This window comes from Pecten maximus, chromosome 16 (assembly GCF_902652985.1).
Source record: "Pecten maximus chromosome 16, xPecMax1.1, whole genome shotgun sequence".
NCBI lineage: Eukaryota > Metazoa > Mollusca > Bivalvia > Pectinida > Pectinidae > Pecten > Pecten maximus.
In genome coordinates this window covers 22,002,868-22,022,118 of record NC_047030.1, presented here as the reverse complement: position 1 = coordinate 22,022,118, position 19,251 = coordinate 22,002,868, and the positions used below count along the sequence as shown (strand labels likewise).

General features: G+C 36.5%; 1 protein-coding gene across 1 annotated transcript in view; it reads left to right on the top strand.

Annotated features, from left to right (window-relative positions):
* The window catches only part of LOC117345349 (protein smg8-like), a 41,420-nt gene that overhangs the window by 9,965 nt on the left and 12,204 nt on the right, over positions 1-19,251 (top strand). Inside the window, exons 5-14 of the mRNA XM_033908418.1 lie at positions 31-114; positions 590-657; positions 2,361-2,526; positions 2,819-2,907; positions 3,836-3,969; positions 5,706-5,902; positions 7,748-7,887; positions 8,371-8,458; positions 9,358-9,513; positions 9,976-10,116. Coding sequence (XP_033764309.1) covers positions 31-114; positions 590-657; positions 2,361-2,526; positions 2,819-2,907; positions 3,836-3,969; positions 5,706-5,902; positions 7,748-7,887; positions 8,371-8,458; positions 9,358-9,513; positions 9,976-10,116 — 1,263 coding nt within the window. The remainder of the gene's footprint in view (positions 1-30; positions 115-589; positions 658-2,360; positions 2,527-2,818; positions 2,908-3,835; positions 3,970-5,705; positions 5,903-7,747; positions 7,888-8,370; positions 8,459-9,357; positions 9,514-9,975; positions 10,117-19,251) is intronic.

Below are 19,251 nucleotides of genomic sequence, written 5' to 3'. Positions count from 1 at the left end.
AGCTTACAATTGTGTGATATTATGTTACAGGACCTATTCTCACTCTGGCAAAAGGACGAGTACAAGAGCACTAAAACTCTACTGTGGATGTTTAGTGTGTCCCATATTGTCTTGGTGAGTTGTCTACCTTTATTGTGAGTCACAAAGTCATTATATATCATACTCTATGTTAACCTTTATGAATGAGTTATCCCCCCTTATTGTTTATCTTACATTGTGAATATGAGCTTTCTCCCCATATTGCATGTCTAACATTGTCAGTATGAGTTATCTTCCCTTATTGTGTATCTTACATTGACAGTATGAGTTATCTCCCCTTATTGTGTATCTTACATTGTCAGTATGAGTTATCTCCCCTTATTGTGTATCTTACGTTGACAGTATGAGTTATCTCCCCTTATTGTGTATCTTACATTGTCAGTATGAGCTATCTCCCCTTACTGTCTAATTGTTGTTCTACTTTACCTTGATTAATCAATTAACCAGCTTAATGGAAACAGTGATTTCATAATTAAATTATGCCGATAACCCATGGATGTCATCAATATTGGGAAATCTATTTCTGTAAAGCTATATTTTCTTGTTGCAGCTTTCACATCCTGGGTCATCGTTTGACATCAGCTATGTCCGGATGTTTAGGACACTTGACACCATAAGGTAGACTGCCTCACCTCATCATACAGTTATTGCAAAAGCTATTCTGTCACTAGACTGACAGCCAGGCTCTATTATCAGTTTCGTGATATAGGTTAATGTTATGTGGTGATTCAGTTTGGTATTTTACTCATACATCCATTTTAGTCTCGAGTTTTTAGCCCGTTGGGGTCTATCATGACCAGTGTTTCAGCCTAACTGCTGCAAATGTTTAGAAGTTTGAGTTTTTCTTTGGTGAGGGTTTCAACAGATAAATTGATTGATCAATTAGATTCACAATCCAGTAACAGTGACATTACAGCACTGTGTGACAGAACAGTAACAGGCCTGTAATATCCCTGTAGTGTGATTCCTCTGTTACAGTGAAGATTCAGCACTGTGTGACAGAACAGTTACAGGCCTGTAATATCCCTGTAATGTGATTCCTCTGTTACAGTGAAGATACAGCACTGTGTGACAGGACAGTTGCAGGCCTGTAATATCCCTGTAATGTGATTCCTCTGTTACAGTGAAGATACAGTACTGTGTGACAGAACAGTTACAGGCCTGTAATATCCCTGTTATGTGATTCCTATGTTATAGTGAAGATTCAGCACTGTGTGACAGAACAGTTACAGGCCTGTAATATCCCTGTAATGTGATTCCTCTGTTACAGTGAAGATACAGCACTGTGTGACAGAACAGGTACAGGCCTGTAATATCCCTGTAATGTGATTCCTCTGTTACAGTGAAGATACAGCACTGTGTGACAGAACAGTTACAGGCCTGTAATATCCCTGTAATGTGATTCCTATGTTACAGTGAAGATACAGCACTGTGTGACAGAACAGGTACAGGCCTGTAATATCCCTGTAATGTGATTCCTCTGTTACAGTGAAGATACAGCACTGTGTGACAGAACAGTTACAGGCCTGTAATATCCCTGTAATGTGATTCCTCTGTTACAGTGAAGATACAGCACTGTGTGACAGAACAGTTACAGGCCTGTAATATCCCTGTAATGTGATTCCTCTGTTACAGTGAAGATACAGCACTGTGTGACAGAACAGTTACAGGCCTGTAATATCCCTGTTATGTGATTCCTATGTTACAGTGAAGATACAGCACTGTGTGACAGAACAGGTACAGGCCTGTAATATCCCTGTAATGTGATTCCTCTGTTACAGTGAAGATACAGCACTGTGTGACAGAACAGTTACTGGACTGTAATATCCCTGTTATGTGATTCCTATGTTACAGTGAAGATACAGTACTGTGTGACAGAACAGTTACAGGCCTGTAATATCCCTGTAATGTGATTCCTCTGTTATAGTGAAGATACAGCACTGTGTGACAGAACAGTTACAGGCCTGTAATATCCCTGTTATGTGATTCCTCTGTTACAGTGAAGATACAGTACTGTGTGACAGAACAGTTACTGGCCTGTAATATCCCTGTAATGTGATTCCTCTGTTACAGTGAAGATACAGCACTGTGTGACAGAACAGTTACTGGACTGTACTATCCCTGTAATGTGATTCCTCTGTTACAGTGAAGATACAGCACTGTGTGACAGAACAGTTACAGGCCTGTAATATCCCTGTTATGTGATTCCTCTGTTAGAGTGAAGATATAGTACTGTGTGACAGAACAGTTACAGGCCTGTAATATCCATGTTATGTTACAGCATCTTGTGATTAAACTGTGATGTTTGTTCTATCTTACAGATTGAAGTTACAGCATTGTGTGACAGAACAGTTACAGGGCCTGCCTGTATCCAAGGACTGGTACCACTCTGGGCGACCATGTTCCCCACGTGTCTTGTTCATCTTTAACAAGTCAGGCAAACATGAAGCACTCTCTGATGATAACGATACTGGAACAATCAGTAAAGTGAGTATACTGTAATATTTAAATTAACACAGATCCAATATCTTTGTACAGAATGGTACACTATGACTGTTTTTTATTAATAAACCAGGTGAGCGATACAGGCCCTCTGGGTCTCTTGTTTTTATAATCCAATCAAAATTTGACAGTAGTTTATCTGGCTTTAACTTTTGTTGTACATGTTATTAAAGAAGCATGTTATAGAACTATTTGAGATTGAATTTCAATGTTATAAAGAAATGTCCTTGAAATTTTGTTTATGATTATTTTAAAGGTTAAAAAACTTTTTTTGCAGAAATCATCTCTAGCACGTAAATCCCAGCACAGCATGGAGGATCAGATATACCGCATCCTGCGTAAGTCTAGAGTCATCACTAATATCAGGTAAGTTCAGGGTCATAGGTCAGCCAGGGGTCATAGGTCACCCAGGGGTCATCACCAATATTTGGTAAATCCAGGGTCATAGGTCAGACAGGGATCATCACCAATATCAAGTAAGTCCAGGGTCATAGGTCAGATGGTTTATCGCCAATATCGGTTACACAAGTCCTTGTTCATAGGTCACTCAGGAGTCAGCACAACATCAGGCTGGTCCAAGGTCATAGGTCATAAAGGGGTCACCCGGTGTCATCACCAATATAAGTTCAGTTCAGGGTCATAGGTCAGACAGGGGTCATCACCATTATGAGAGTAGTCCCGGTCATTATCAATATTAGATTAATTTAGGTTTATAACATTACCAACATACAATGCATGTAGGATAGTCTAGGATCGTAAGAGGTCATTGTCACAAAAAATTAAATGTGGATAGATACTGAAGCTTTTGTTGTTGAGTTTTCTACTGGTGCTAATGACACCAACACCCCTTATTTATTAGCATCAAAGGAGGTTCACCTGGAACAATGACATCTGTCAGTCTCGCTGTACTCCTTACTCATGATAAGATTTATAGAAGTTTAATTAGTCAGGATTTATTTTTCAATCAATCCATTTTGGGGCATACAGTGTTAACCCATGTCAGTCCTGTCCTGTTCTGTCCCGTCGTTTCGCGTCCCGTCCCGTCCCGTCCCAATGCAAAGTAACTAGCTAATCTCAGGAACTGCTGAGGTTTCAAGGTGTCAAGTCGTAGCGGGGACATTTATGTCTTACAGACATTTTCTAGTTTCTAGTCTTGGGACTTAATCTATTTGTACTGATATTCTGATAAAATAAAGTTGTGGAAGCAGGGGCCCTTGAATGACTTCACTTAGCCTGTAACTAGTTATGACCATTAAGTGCCAATTAGCCTATTACAATATATATCTTATTACAGTAACAACTCACTGTTTGCGGTGCCAGCTAACCAGGAGTTTGTGTTCCTACATGGCCACCAGCCTGAGGTAACAGACCCAGTCCAGCTGTACTTACAACAGCTCAGAAGTAACAGCACACTCAACAAAGACTCAGGTCAGTGTATGATAAAATAAGGGAGATAAATCTTCCATCTTCAAGAAATTTAAGATATGTAGGACTGGATTTATTTTGTCCCCTTTCGAAGATATCTTGTCGAAACTTACATCAATACTTGCACCATCTAAAGCTGATGTGCACTGTACTGTTGTTATGTTACTTTGACCTTGACCTTAAGGTCAAAGGTTGAATACATGTGAAATTTTCCAATATTTTTTTGTGCCAGCAATAACTTTAAAGATGTCTTAATGGTGGAAGTTGCTGTATATCTTTATGTTCAATGTCCTGTCATTGCATCATTGAGACCTTAACCTCAAGGTCAAAGGTCAAAGGAGTGCAGATTTTGTCAAGGCCATCAATTATAAACCATTGGAAGAGTTAGATATATCTATAAGTACAGGTAATGTGCAGTGTACTATAATTGGGTCATTGCAACCTCCATTTTCAGGCCAAAGGTCAATTGAGTGCATACTAAAATGCCTAGTAAGGGCCAAGGGGAGACTTATGTTTTTCACAAAAAAAACTCTAGTTTTTTTTTAATGTGTTATGGCCAATAGAATAGATATCTGATTTAGGCAGACAATGTTTGCTTAGACTAGTGGCCCCTAAAGATTGGAAAAAAATTGTATTGTGAATCAATACAAACATCTTTCATTTAACATAAATCTGTGGAAAAGTGTTGTTTCCACTGATACTGACAGAGTTATGGTCCTTGAGCTGTCCACACTATGGGTCGATGATTTACCCTTATTAGTCCCCTACCATAGCAATTTAGTGGGTCTGTCTTTCTATCCATCCGTCCATTCACTCTTTTTTCTGCACTTTTCTCAGCCATGTTTCAAGGTATGTTGGTGAAAGTTGGTATGTTACTTCAGTATGAGTAGCTACAGATCAAGACCGAGTTTCAGGTCAAGGGTCAAGGTCAAGGTCACTTGCTATTTCTAGTGGAGGCCAGTAGGGAACATATATTGATTTAGCAATACCCAGCATTAAATCATCATTGTTCATACATTTGCTTGATAACCATTCTAGTTTCTTCTGATTCTGATGATTAGAAGTTATAGGAGTCGGTCAGTATTAGGAGTTATAGGAGTCGGTCAGTATTAGAAGTTATAGGAGTCGGTCAGTATTAGGAGTTATAGGAGTCGGTCAGTATTAGGAGTTATAGGAGTCGGTCAGTATTAGAAGTTATAGGAGTCGGTCAGTATTAGAAGTTATAGGAGTCGGTCAGTATTAGAAGTTATAGGAGTCGGTCAGTATTAGAAGTTATAGGAGTCGGTCAGTATTAGAAGTTATAGGAGTCGGTCAGTATTAGCAGTTATAGGAGTCGGTCAGTATTAGAAGTTATAGGAGTCGGTCAGTATTAGGAGTTATAGGAGTCGGTCAGTATTAGGAGTTATAGGAGTCGGTCAGTATTAGAAGTTATAGGAGTCGGTCAGTATTAGAAGTTATAGGAGTCGGTCAATATTAGAAGTTATAGGAGTCGGTCAGTATTAGAAGTTATAGGAGTCGGTCAGTATTAGGAGTTATAGGAGTCGGTCAGTATTAGAAGTTATAGGAGTCGGTCAGTATTAGGAGTTATAGGAGTCGGTCAGTATTAGAAGTTATAAGAGTCGGTCAGTATTAGAAGTTATAGGAGTCGGTCAGTATTAGAAGTTATAGGAGTGGGTCAGTATTAGAAGTTATAGGAGTCGGTCAGTATGAAACAATTTCCTAACAATTTTGATTTTCAGATTCTCCCAGAAGTTATCAGGCCAATAGGAGGTCAGCACAGTCTGGTCCACAAGACGCCACAAGGTCGTCGTCACGGACACAGAGATCAGGCAGCTGCTCCAATTTTAAAGAATTCCTGTCCCACCACATAGAGACAGCATTGGGACGTGGCTTTGATGACAACGTGGGACGTAACCCTGTCCCACCCATCTTTGATGTAGGTTTGTTACATCAGATAATTATAACGAGGACCAGGAATAGTTTGTTTGTTTGTTTTTGTTTAATGTCCTTTTAACAGCCAGGGTTTGGAGGTGGAGGAAAGCCGGAGTACCCGGAGAAAAACCACCGACCTACGATCAGTACCTGGCAACTGCCCCACGTAGGTTTCGAACTCGCAACTCAGAGGTAGAGGGCTAGTGATGAAGTGTCGGGGCACCTTAACCACTCAGCCACCATGGCCCCATCAGGAATATTTTACTGACTGGCTCTAACAACTGTATCACAATACAATGAATATTCTTGAGACAGCGAGCCTTGCATGTCTCTGTGCTAGATTTTTCTTTATCACATTTTTACCTGTGAAATATCAAAAATTATTCATTCTGTGAAAGTGATATTTTTCACTGGTGAAAATATCACTTTTTCTGATATGACCAATCAAAACACTGCTTACAAACCAATCAAAACTAAAAAGCTATAACATATGATAAACAGAATATCTAATAGTATCTTCAATGATACCAAATATATTTCACTCATGTGCCGAATATTTTGATATTTTTCACTTCTGCTGTGCACTGGTGAAAAATATCAAAATATTAGCCCCACTAGTGAAATATATTTAGTAATACTGAAGACACTATAAGATATCCTCTATGTCTTATTCAATCTGTTCGGCGACCTTAAGTGAAGGTAGAGTTAAACTGCTGTCATATCCAAATGGCGTCTTTTTGATGAAAAACCAGCTACAAATGTAATTCAGTCGAAGTGACGAATTTGAAATAGTAATAGTTTATAAAATTATCATTTTTCGTGCAATTTTTACACAATTAAATACGTGAAGAGGAATCTGTTACCTGTTTGTGCTAGAGACCATTTGATTAACCTTAGGTTGACATTTTGTATCTCATTCTTCGCTTCATCTACAGCAAAATTTGTTACAGAATGTTAGTCTCAACTAAGACAAATTGTTCTCACAAACTTCACATGGTTGTTAGTGAAGATAAATATCTGTCTGACACTCACGATGATGTCATAATGATGAATCGTTAGTGTGACATTGTATTGTACATTTTTCCATGGTATCATACAATTAGTGTAAAAGGAATCCCCTTTTTCAACCCAAGGTTTGTTTTTGTTTTTGGTGAGCTAATTTGATGGATTTTTTTTTCTGACTGGACTTTGTTTATTTATGAATATGTGCAAAAAATCACCAAACTTCATGCTGACCAGACATATTGTAACACTTGAGTTGAGATATCCCTGTCCACGGAATAGACGTAAGATTCTATGAATCTCCAAAACATACAAGTAACAAATTCTGTCAGGATATCTATAAGCTTATGTATGTTATAGATTTCTGTATATCACAACCATAAAAGGATGTAAGTGAATCCTCTACTGGTGGTGATATACAGAAATCTGTATTCACATGGATGCTTACTGTACCAACCTCATGAGATTCAGGTTTCGGTTTCTCAGGGAAGCTGAGAAACAGGGCTAGTCTGTGCTGTCGTGGTTGTGTCCCTGGGCAAGACACTTTACCCTAATTACTCTGGATGGCATGTGATGGGCCTTCCGTATGTTGTTCAGTAAGGTAGTCACCAACTACTACAGGGAGATCCGATCTCAAAATGACCCTGGCTGTTCAGGGGGTGATAAACCAAGCAAACAAACGTAAAATTTATCAACTGTACAGTGAGTTAAGATTGTAACACACTATTGTTGTGTATTGTTTGTCTCTATACAGTTATAGCTCATTAAGCAGTTTAATTTTGATTTAAGATATCTTAATCCATACATGAAAAAATGCTTGTTTTACATTATTTCTTTTCACCATTAGGTGCCAAGTTGCCAGACCTGGTTCAATGTTTCTTCAAAACTCTATAACTTCTTCTTCGGGGGTACTGTCAGTGGAAAGGCACAGGCTACATTTAACACCCTCAAAAGTCTTCTGGAGACGGATATACGCTTCTCCGAAAAGTAAGTTCTGTTCACGAAATCCTTAGCTGAAAACAATTAGCTAAGTTTGCTTATCAAATCCATACTGTAAGCCAACTCCTTTTCATGTGCAATTAATTTTAACGTATTTCGCATATTTGAAATAGTTGCAATCAAAGGTGCAGCAGGCCTTTTATTGCTGTTAATCACAAAATTAATTTGCAGAGAATACATTTTAAGGCATGAAAACGTGAAATTAAGTTGCCATAAAAATATGTTGGTTTAATGATAATCAAGTTCTTCTCACTGAAGTTTAAAAATATTATCATTATACATGTATATGTTAATTTATTTAATACTTCTTTAAAAAAATATATGTACACAAATTCATTGACTATCAAATTAAAATGATTTTTTTAACAGCTTTATATATAAATGATTAAATTAGAATAATTAAGAGTTATGGATTGTCAGTCACACTGTATTAGGGCGTACCCCTAACACATATCTGTGTATATTGTACAGCCGGTGTAACAAGGTTCTACCCCTGGCTGAGGCGGCGTACCAGGAGGGTCTACCTACTCACTACATCACCAACTTCCACCTGACCAAGGTAGGATAGAGTATCCTCAGTCTTAAACTGTTGGGGCCTCAGTTTCATCAATGTTCTTACATTTAAAGAAGTGTTCTCCAAGCATTATTGTATTAAAGTAAAAAAATCATTGTTATGAAAGAACTTTCCTTCAATTCTGTAAAATTTAATGCTTTCCTATGGAGAATTTTAAGTTCAGGGATTCACTTACATCCTTCAACATTATTCATTAACAAGTTCTGAATTTATATGACGTTTTTTCCTGAGAATCGTCATAGAAATATTCAGTTTTAGAGATGTAGAAATCAAGTTGGTTTCTCCAACATGATTTACTATTGAGAAATACTTGTGTTTACAAATTTTAAAAGGATCATTTTGTGTTAAAGATAAAATTAATTAAAAATATATCACCTTTTCTTACCTGTGATCACCTGTGCTCTTAACTACAAATGTATCATAGGAACAGATAGGAACATTGATGAAACAAGGGCCTGGTCAAATTTATTTATTTGTCTTGTTTTTTTTTGGATCATAATAACACATTTTATACATCTTTATCTTAACAAAAGAAATTTATGGTTTTATAGAAAATCTTGACATTTTCATAACACAAAGGTTCTTGGTATTTAAGAAATATGATTTCATGGAATTCATTTCGAAATAAGAGGGTATTTTCTAAAATATCATTTTCTCATTTACTTCAAAATCTGTGTATGTATATTCCTTAAAGTAGGCAGGTAGAAAAAAACTGACAAGTGTTATAGCTTCATAAAATTTTGTCAAGTTAGTTTAACCAGAAATGATTTAATCAGGATTTCGGAATTGTTGTTAAACTATGAATAGACTAATCACCTTTTTAATAACTGGTATTTAGATATTAGTGGTGTTTTTGATAATGAATGTCCCTCTTTTTTGTACAGTTAGCCCAGGCTCACCGTGTATTTTACCAATTTGCCCGAGGCCCTGCATGTGAAAAGTACCTTAAACAGTTAGAAGCTGCCTGTGAAAAATACTGGAAAAATGGCCACCAGCTGTGTGAGGAAGTCAGTCTCACAGGGAACCATTGTGTGAACCCAGTAAGTCTAAATAGTTACCCAAATATAACCAGGGAAAAAATCTGTAATCTAAAATTTCTAACAAAGAAAAGTCACCCATGTAGAGTTATTTCCCTTTAATTTGGACCACAACAAATTATTTTACTATATGTGCTCGCCATCCTTTAATTCTCAACCCAAAAAATAGATTATGTGTCAAAGGTCATACTTGACCACATGGAAATGAATAAGTTTGCGAACAAGATTTTTTTTGTAATTCCCGAGGAGGGGGAAATGGAAGAAAATGATACTGATGTTTTTACTCTAGTTACACCGACTTCCCGAGGAGGCGAAGATGGAGGATAATGTTACTGAAGTTTTTTTACTGTAGTAGTGATACTGATATTTCTACCCTAGTTACACCGACTTCCCGAGGAGGGGGAGATGGAGGATACTGATACTGATATTTTTACTGTAGTAGTGATACTGATATTTCTACCCTAGTTACATCGACTTCCCGAGGAGGCGGAGATGGAGGATAATGCACATCTACCTGTGATGTCTCACTCCAGCCAAATGAAGACCAAGGCAGTGTGTAACTGTGGACGTAAGCAAGCCGACAAGGATGACCCGTTTGACCACAAGGTGAGTTGAAAAGCATGTTCCAGTCTTTTAACCACCATTTTAACTCATGAATAAATTAAGGTACAAATTTAAAACAAATTTTTGATCTGATTTTCTGTGATTTTTGGTGTGGCTTGTTTATTTTACTTTTGCATGAGTTTTGAGAAATCATTTGATAAAACCACCTAAAATGTAAAGTTTGTAGGGACTCGGACCTAAAATTTAGAGTTTATAGGGTTGTGACCCAGAATATCGAGATTGTAGAGGCTGTGACCCAGAATATCGAGATTGTAGGGGCTGTGACCCAGAATGTAATATGTATATAGTTTGTAGAGGCTGTGACCCAGAATATCGAGATTGTTGAGGGTCTCACCCAGAATGTAGAGTTTATTGGGGCTGTGACCCAAAATGTTGAGATTGTAGGGGTGTGACACAGAATGTAGAGTTTGTTGGGGCTGTGACCCAAAATGTAGCATTTTAGGGTCTGTGGCCCAGAAAGGTATTTGGGAATTTCACTTCTGGTATTGTTCAGATTTTCTGTCCCAGATTTTCTATCCCCCAATACTACACTGCCATTATAGACAGCAACTTTTTCAGACTGTTTTTAGGTCATCTGACCCAAAGGGTCAGGATGACCTATAGTCATCGTGCTTTGTCCGTCGTCGTCCGCCGTGCGTCGTGCGCCGTGCGCCGTCCGTAAACTTTTTCTTTCAAAACGCTACTCCTCCTTAACCCTTGGGTGGATTACTTCCAAATTTGGTTTGAAGCATCATTGGGGGAGGGCAATCATATTTTATATAAATGAGGCTGGTCTGACCCCTGGGGCCAGAAGGGCGGGGCCCCAAAAAGGGAACTTAGGTGAATATTGCTGTAAAATCCTACTCCTCCTTTACCCTTGGGTGGATTACAACTAAATTTGGTGTGAAACATCATTGGGGGAGGGCGGTCATATTTTATATAAATGAAGTTGGTGTGACCACTAGGGCCTGAGGGGCTGGGCCCCAAAAGGGGAACTTTGATGAAATTTTGCTATAAAATCCTACTCCTCCTTAACCCTTTAGTGGATTTCAACCAGATATGTTGTGAAACATCATTTGGGGAGGGCGGTCATATTTTATATAAATGAAGTTGGTGTGACCCCTGGGGCCTGAGGGGCGGGGCTCCAAAAGGGGAACTTTGATGAAATTTTGATATAAAATCCTACTCCTCCTTAACCCTTTAGTAGATTTCAACCAGATATGTTGTGAAACATCATTGGGGGATGGTGGTCATATTTTATATAAATGAGGCTGGTGTGAGCCCTGGGGCCAGAGTGACGGGCCCAAAAAAGGGAACTTTGATGAAATTTTGCTATAAAATCCTACTCGTCCTTAACCCTTTGGTGGATTTCAACCAGATATTGTGTGAAACATCATTGGTGGAGGGTGGTCATATTTTATATAAATGAGGCTGGTGTGGCCCCTGGGGCCAGAGGGGCGGGGCCCCAAAAGGGGAACTTTGATGAAATTTTGCTATAAAATCCTATTCCTCCTAACACCCATAGTGAATTATTACCAAATTTGGTGTGAAACATCATTGGAGGAGGACAATCATATTTTATATAAATGAGGCTGGTTTGACCCCTAGGGCCAGAGGGGCGGGGCCCCAAAAGGGGAACTTTGGTGAATTTTTGCTATAAATCTACTTCTCTCTAACCCTTGGGTGGATTAATACGAAATATGGTGTGAAACATCCTTTGGGAAGGATGGTCATATTTTATATAAACGAGGCTAGTGTGACCCCTGGGGCGTGAGGGGCAGGGCCCCAAAATGGGAACTTTGGTGAATATTTGCTGTTAAATCCTAATCCTCCCTAACCTTTTGGTGCATTACAACCAAATTTGATGTGAAACATATTAGGTGATGACAATCATATTTTTTAATGAGACAGGTTTGACACCTGGGGAAAAAAAGATGGGGCAAAAGGAGTGCTTGGGTTAAACATTTCTTAAAAATGCAATTCCTCCTTAATGCCTTAATTGATTACAACCATATTTAGTATGAAACATCATTGGGGAAAGGCAATCCTAATTGATATAAATGAGTCTTGTCTGACCCATTGGGACAGAGGGGCATGCCCCAAAAATGGGAACTTGGCTAAAATTTTGCTTTATGATGCTGCTCTTCCTGGACAAGCTAAATGGATAAAAACCAAATTTGATCTAAAACATAACTGGCTGCGATAAATAATTTATGGTAATAATGCTGGATTGGGGTGTGTGTCCCTGCTGTAAGTGTACCGGGTAAGTGTTTGTCAGATGACCGTTAAGGCCCATGGGCCTCTTGTTTTATTGCCAATCACATTATTTCCCAAGAACAGGTGGAAGGATCTTTAAGGGGGCATATTCAGTATTGATCATAGCCATGCATGGCACATATTGAGCTTGATTGGCTTTTAAAGAAGGCCACTAGAGGATGTTTCAAATTTTGACCTATTTCATAAGAACCATTGAAATGATCTTATGGTACGCTTCATAAGTGTTCTAAATGTGCATGCCATACTATGAGATTGTCATTAGGGGCTATTTAAAATTTCGACAACTTCTACTTCTCAAGAACTACTCAAGGGATCTTATTGAAACTTTAGTAAGAGGTTAACGTTATATGTTCTTGTTGTGTCAGCTTTATTCCAGGATTTCCAGCAAGGGATATTCAGAATTTCAAAACTTGTATCTATCACCACTATTTTCAAAATCATCGAAATTGATATTTCTGAGACCTTAGGGTCAAATTCAGTATGATGGCTCCTAGTTGAAAATGCAACAATTTTATCTTGATCAGATACACTAGAATGACTGTCAGAGTCTGTTTAGAATTGTATGTGTCGCCGCAGTTTAATCTGTTTTGTAAGAAATTAATATGTAAAGATGATTCATAACACATTTGGAATATGCTCACTCTAGGGCTTTTTGCATTCCATGGATGGTCAACATCAGTCATTTTGTATTTGGACATTTGACTTTTATCATTTTGGTTTGAGAGAAAAAAAATCTTGATTGATGCTGATTTAACCCTGGTAAAACTAGCTGCAATATACCGCTCGGCGAGAGAGACCTTCTCTTTAGCTCGATCGGTTGAGCAGAAGGCTATCAAGCCAGAGGTCTGGGTTTAATCCCTAGCGGAGGCATTTATATACATGTATATTTATCATGTTCTTGTTTACAATGGTACCTATGTAGGGATTCGGGACTTGTGAAAGCATCTTTTTAACCCCTGGAAAAATTGAGATGTGTTCTTCCTGGAGGGGAAATATGTAACCCTGGTAAATACTAGCTGTAATATACTGCTGGGCCAGAGAGATCTTTTCTTCAGCTTAATTATTTGTGTTGTGGAACCTGACTGTACTGATCGCTATCAGCCAGTTAAATTAGTTGGATAGAGCATCTGTAGGGTTTTGAGGTCTCGGGTTTGTGTCGAAGTCTGGTTGTAGTATTTCCCCTCATTTTTGAGGTCTAAGATTCACGTCCCATTCTGGTTGTATAGTATTGCCCCTCATTTTTGAGGTCTTTGGCAGCATCCTGGTCTGGTTTTATGGCATTTCCCTTCATTTTTGAAATCTCTGCTTCGTCCAAGGCTGGTTTTAGTATTTCCCATCTCTTGTTACAGTGGTGCCTGTGACCTCCTTAATTTTAAGTATTTATATAATGTGTCTGGATCTTCACTGCAGTTCTGAAATAATGTTGTGAAATTTATTTGTTTTGCAATCCATCATTATTTCCAGATGTCTGTAGTATTATTTGAAAAAAAACCACAGAAATTTATTGAATTTTTTTTATGTTTGATTAAACTTAGATATACTGACAAAGCAGGAGAGGCAACACATTTAATTATGAGTAATTCTTGTTTGTTTCAAACCCAGAAAGATTTAGATCAACTCATTTAGGAGGTATATCGACTATCTGGATTAATACATAGAAATGACTGCACCTATGATTGACTAACTCACTTTAGACAAAAACAGACAAAAAATACTGATTATTTATTCTTTCTCATTTGAAGGTGAACATTTTCAAAAAAAGTTTCGTATATATTTGACAATGTGTACCAGTGTATGTGTCCAAAGTAATTTTGTTCATGGAGACCTGCGTCAAGGAATACCCAGATGTTTGTTCATTTTAGTAAGGTTATACCTGAATCTGGTTTGTAAATAGTGCCAAGTTAAGGACACAGACTTAGAACCTTTAAATTATTCATGCTGTCAAAAAGTGTAATATATGATGGAATTAGACGAGACATTTGTTGGAAAGAAACAAGAAACAACATTTTTCATAGGCACAATCAGATATGGAAATAGGAAACTTCATATATTGAATATCTATTTTTAATTTCATAGATTTGATCAAGATAAATTGTTTCTAAAAAAGTTCAATTGTATTAAAAATATACTGACAAAAATCAAATTTTTAAATCTTAAAAAAACATTCATTAAGTATTGCTGCAGTTATCTCCCCTTGTACGGCTGGTACTGAAGTTGGGCAAATATATGTATAAAAAAAATATTGAAGTAGGATAATGATGTAGCTTATAATCATGCCACAAATATCTGTATGAAGGTGCAGTTTGGGCACTATCAGAAGTAATGACATCCCCAGTTAATTATTGAACCTAAATAAATCACTATCATTTTAATTTGTCTTCCCTAATGATGAATAATATAAAACATATATGTAGTAAGCATGTAGACATTAGGTTGTTCCTCAGAAATTTTCAGTCAGCTGATGCCAGAATTGGAAAGCCAGTCAAATTTGTCAGTCAAGTTTGAAAATGACAATCATGGCATTTTGCTCATATAAAAAAACTCAAACAGTTATAATAATTTTACCGTAGTGGCCATAATTAGCACCTCTCCCACTATAAGCACCCCTCCCTTTTCCAGCAGAGATTGAAATTATATAAATGCCCCTCCTAATAGTGAAACAACTTTGAAATAAAACAAGTCATATTCTTTACTGTACATTTTATAAGTACAGACTTAAGTTTGGTGATCAAAGCTAGACTCATGGTATCTCTTAAAGATCTCGTCACAAAGCATCAAACTTTTTTTTGACAGACGTTTTAGACTTTTTGTCTGTATCATAGACTTAGTTAAGTTAATAAGCACTCCCTCTTTAACCATTTTTTAAGTGCCCTGGGCACTTATTTCAGCGAAGGTGGTACATAAATCAAGGTTTTATATTGGGAAATGTTCAGCTCACTGACTGGGAAGGCTTTATTACTGTTAAATGAGCATTTCTATACAGCTTTCTAAGCTTTGATATGATTTTATTATAATTCTGTTCTAAATAACTTTGATATATTTAATGCATGTTTTGCCCTGATGTATTTAATGCATCATCTTGAAAAACACATTTCAAAACTTATAATCCAGTTCCTCTGGTGCCATTGAAGAATTGTTGGGGTCTACTGTAAAAGAAAGGAAGCTAACAAAGCTTTGTTGTTTTTGAGCCATGTCAAAACTTATTTTTCAGGTCGTTTTGAAATCCAAGATGACTGCGTTGGCTGTCATTTTGAAAATTATATTTTTAAAAACTCCTCCAGTTCCATCAGTAGGATTTAGTTGAAACTTGCGAGGAATAATCCTGAGATGGTCCTGACCAAATGTTAAAAATTCAACATTTGTTTTAATTAATAGAGCAGTTCTTTCGTTAGTGTAAAATGCGAAAGTTGATCTTTATTGAGATAGGAGATTTAGACAGAGAAGAAGGGTTGTTGTTGAAAATTTTATTGTGTTATAGTTAAAATATTGTTTAGGATAAAACAGTTTTTTGTCGAATTCGTAAGACAAAGGAATAATTATTGTTAATTACTTGTTTAAACAACTGCCAGAGACTTATAGATATGAGGCTCAACCTACAGGTTTTCTTTGTACCAGGGTTTCCTTTCGCTTTCTGATACATAATATGTAATTTAGATTGATCCGACTCCAAATCTGTATAACGATTTAACACTAGGTCAGTTTGTTTGTTTGTTTGTTTGCTGGGATTATCGCCTGTGTTTGTTTGTTTGCTGGGATTATCGCCTGTGAACAGCCAGGGTCATTTTGATGCGGAGTCTCTTAGTAGTAGTTGGTGACAACCTCACTGAACAACATACAGGTGCTGGCTGCATGCCATCCAGAGCAATTATGGTAAAGTGTCTTGCAATAGTAAAGACCAGTCTGTTTCTCAACTTCCAAAGAAACACAAACCAACATGAGTCAAACCACACACCTTGTATTTTTACCTGAGCTTCCATGCCCCCTGGTTGGAGATATTTACCCACAATGCTTTATGTAATTGATTTATATTGATTATGGGAAGAGTTGTTCAGAAGTGATTTCCAGTTTCTAGCTCTGTCTATACACCAGATATTAGATGTTTGTCAAATATATGATGATGTCAATTTTATGTCGGAAGACATCTGGCCTTCCATCTCATGTTTGGTGTAGGGGTCAGAGGAAACTCTGGCTATAGATAGGGAGAAAACATAAGAATTCTATATTTCTTAAAAATGTTGTCTTTATTGGCAAGTAAGCTCCTGTCCCACAAATAAGCACACTTTTTCATTTTTGCAGAACCATCAATTTTAAAACAGTGATAAATGTGTTTCCCAAATAAACCCTCCCCAAACTTTTACACTGGGGGAGAAGGGCGTATTTGAGAGTAAATACGGTACTATTATATTACATAATGAAAATTAATATGGTGACATCAAGATTTCAGTTTGAAAAAGAAAGGAAATAATTTGACAAAAAAAATAAGGAAATAAATAATAATCATACAGCTCTTTCTATTTTATAGTGTTCAATTTTGAAATTAAGCCTTCAAGTAATTATAAGCTTTCACTTTAAAAATTGAATGACATTGATTACATCATATGACTGAACAATTGAACAGACTCCACAATAAAATATCTATGCGTGAGGGTTGGGTTTAAAAAGATTATGTTACATATCAACATTTCTTTAATTCAATTTTTTTTTGAAATATTTTTAAACTGAAAATAGGCCCAATAACTTGTTCTCAACACTGGTTAATTCATGATGTGGTTAAAGTATTAGATTGCAATAACTGTGAAAGTGATGACACAGCAAATGACGCCTGTCTATTCCTCTATAAATGATATTGGTGAATGTGAAATATGTAACTCCCTTATCCAACAGGAAGTAATTTCCGGTTTTATTTAATATGTTTGCTATTAAATTGTTCCTTTGAAGTGGTGAGTGTGTAGCACTTCCATGGTTAATAGGACCACCACCGAGAGACAGACATATGTATTGTGTCTAGTCCGGGGAAAACCCAGTCTGCTGGGTAAACTGATCTCCATTTGTCATTAACAGTGGCCTCCAGCCAAGACGTGTTAATACTCACGTACATGACAACACCTGGGTCTACTGTAAAATCTCTTAAACTGGGTAAATTAGAATTGATTGAACAGAATGTTGAATTATACTCACTGTTCAACAGATACATAATCAAACAATTAAGGAGCTTCTTCCATATGGACCTGCCTTTGTTGCCCCATGTGGGCCAAAATTTGTCAATAAGGAATTGTATTGTATTATGGACTCGCTTAAAAAGAGTCCAGGTCGTGCAGTACAAATAGATAATTCATACATAATTTATATGTGTATCACCATGGTTTTTTGTATTCTTAACAGCCAATCAAAACAGAGAAGAAGTTATAAGGGTCCATAATTGAAGTGAATAAGCAAACTTAAAGAGACCTTACATGAAAAATAAAAATTCATATGTACACAAATACAAATTTCTTTAAATATTATGTCATTGCTTTATGATTTTCCTGATTTTTGTCAATCTCAGTCTCCCATTCCACATCATTACAGTAAATGTATTTTTTGTGTTTTTACAGTAAATGTATTTTTGCAGTAAATGTGTTTTTGATATTTTTCAAGTAAATGTCATTTTGGTAATTTTATAGTAAATGTATTACTCGTGTTTTTACAGTAAATGTAATTTTAGTATTTTTACAGTAAATATATTTGTAGTATTTTTACAGTAAATATATTTGTAGTATTTTTACAGTAAATGTATTTGTAGTATTTTTACAGTAAATGTATTTTTCATGTTTTTACAGTAAATGTAATTTTAGTATTTTAACAGTAAATGTAATTTTAGTATTTTTACAGTAAATGTATTTTTCATATTTTTACAGTAAATGTATTTGTAGTATTTTTACAGTAAATGTACTTTTCGTATTTTTACAGTAAATGTATTTGTAGTATTTTTACAGTAAACAGGTAATCATATTTTTGGTATTTTTACTGTAAATATATTTGTAGTATTTTTTTAGTTAATGTATTTTTTCGTATATGTTAACACACAAGTTTTGCTGAATAAGAAAACCCTCAAGCCAGTCCATTTCACACCACCCTAATGACAGAGAAGGTCATATTTCTAATTAATATTCAGAAGCTTTAAAAAATAATTTCCTTAAAAGTGAAAATTCAAAGGCAGATGTTTTTATTCCCTATAGCCATGGTATGCTTATACAAGTGTTGTGTTAAGAGGGCACACCTCTCGGATCTGTGGTTGTATTTCTCGGGGTGATTGATAGCACTTGTGGAACTGTTGAGGTCACACTGCAGGTCAGAATGTGAGATTAATCTGTACGAACCAGGAGTAAAAGTAAGGAGAAGAGATAACAGAAATGATGTTACAGAAATATGACTCATGCTTCAGTGAATTCTTACAAAGTGCCAAAATCTTGTTAATTAATATTCCGAGGTTTTTTGGTCAATAAAGTTACATGTACATGTATTCAGATGAAATAAGTTGATGACTGTTATTAACATTTTACAGATGTTTTTGTATTTGAAAAAAAAAAAAAATTCATAAATATCATAATGTTTTTTATCCAGACATTTATATTACTCATCTGTTTTGATTCTAGCTGATAGAGGCATGTTGAGGAATCTCGATTGATTTTAATGAATCTATCTAATTAACCGAATTCTTCTATGTTCTCCCCCTTCCCCCATGATCCCCTCCCCCCTTACTCCCAAGCCCTTCCTATTTGTATATAAAGACAGCATTTCCATCTGACAAAGTTGTATCAAGGTTGGGAATGTAGTGTACTTATCAGACAAGCTCGAAAACCACAAAAATCTGTTTGTAAA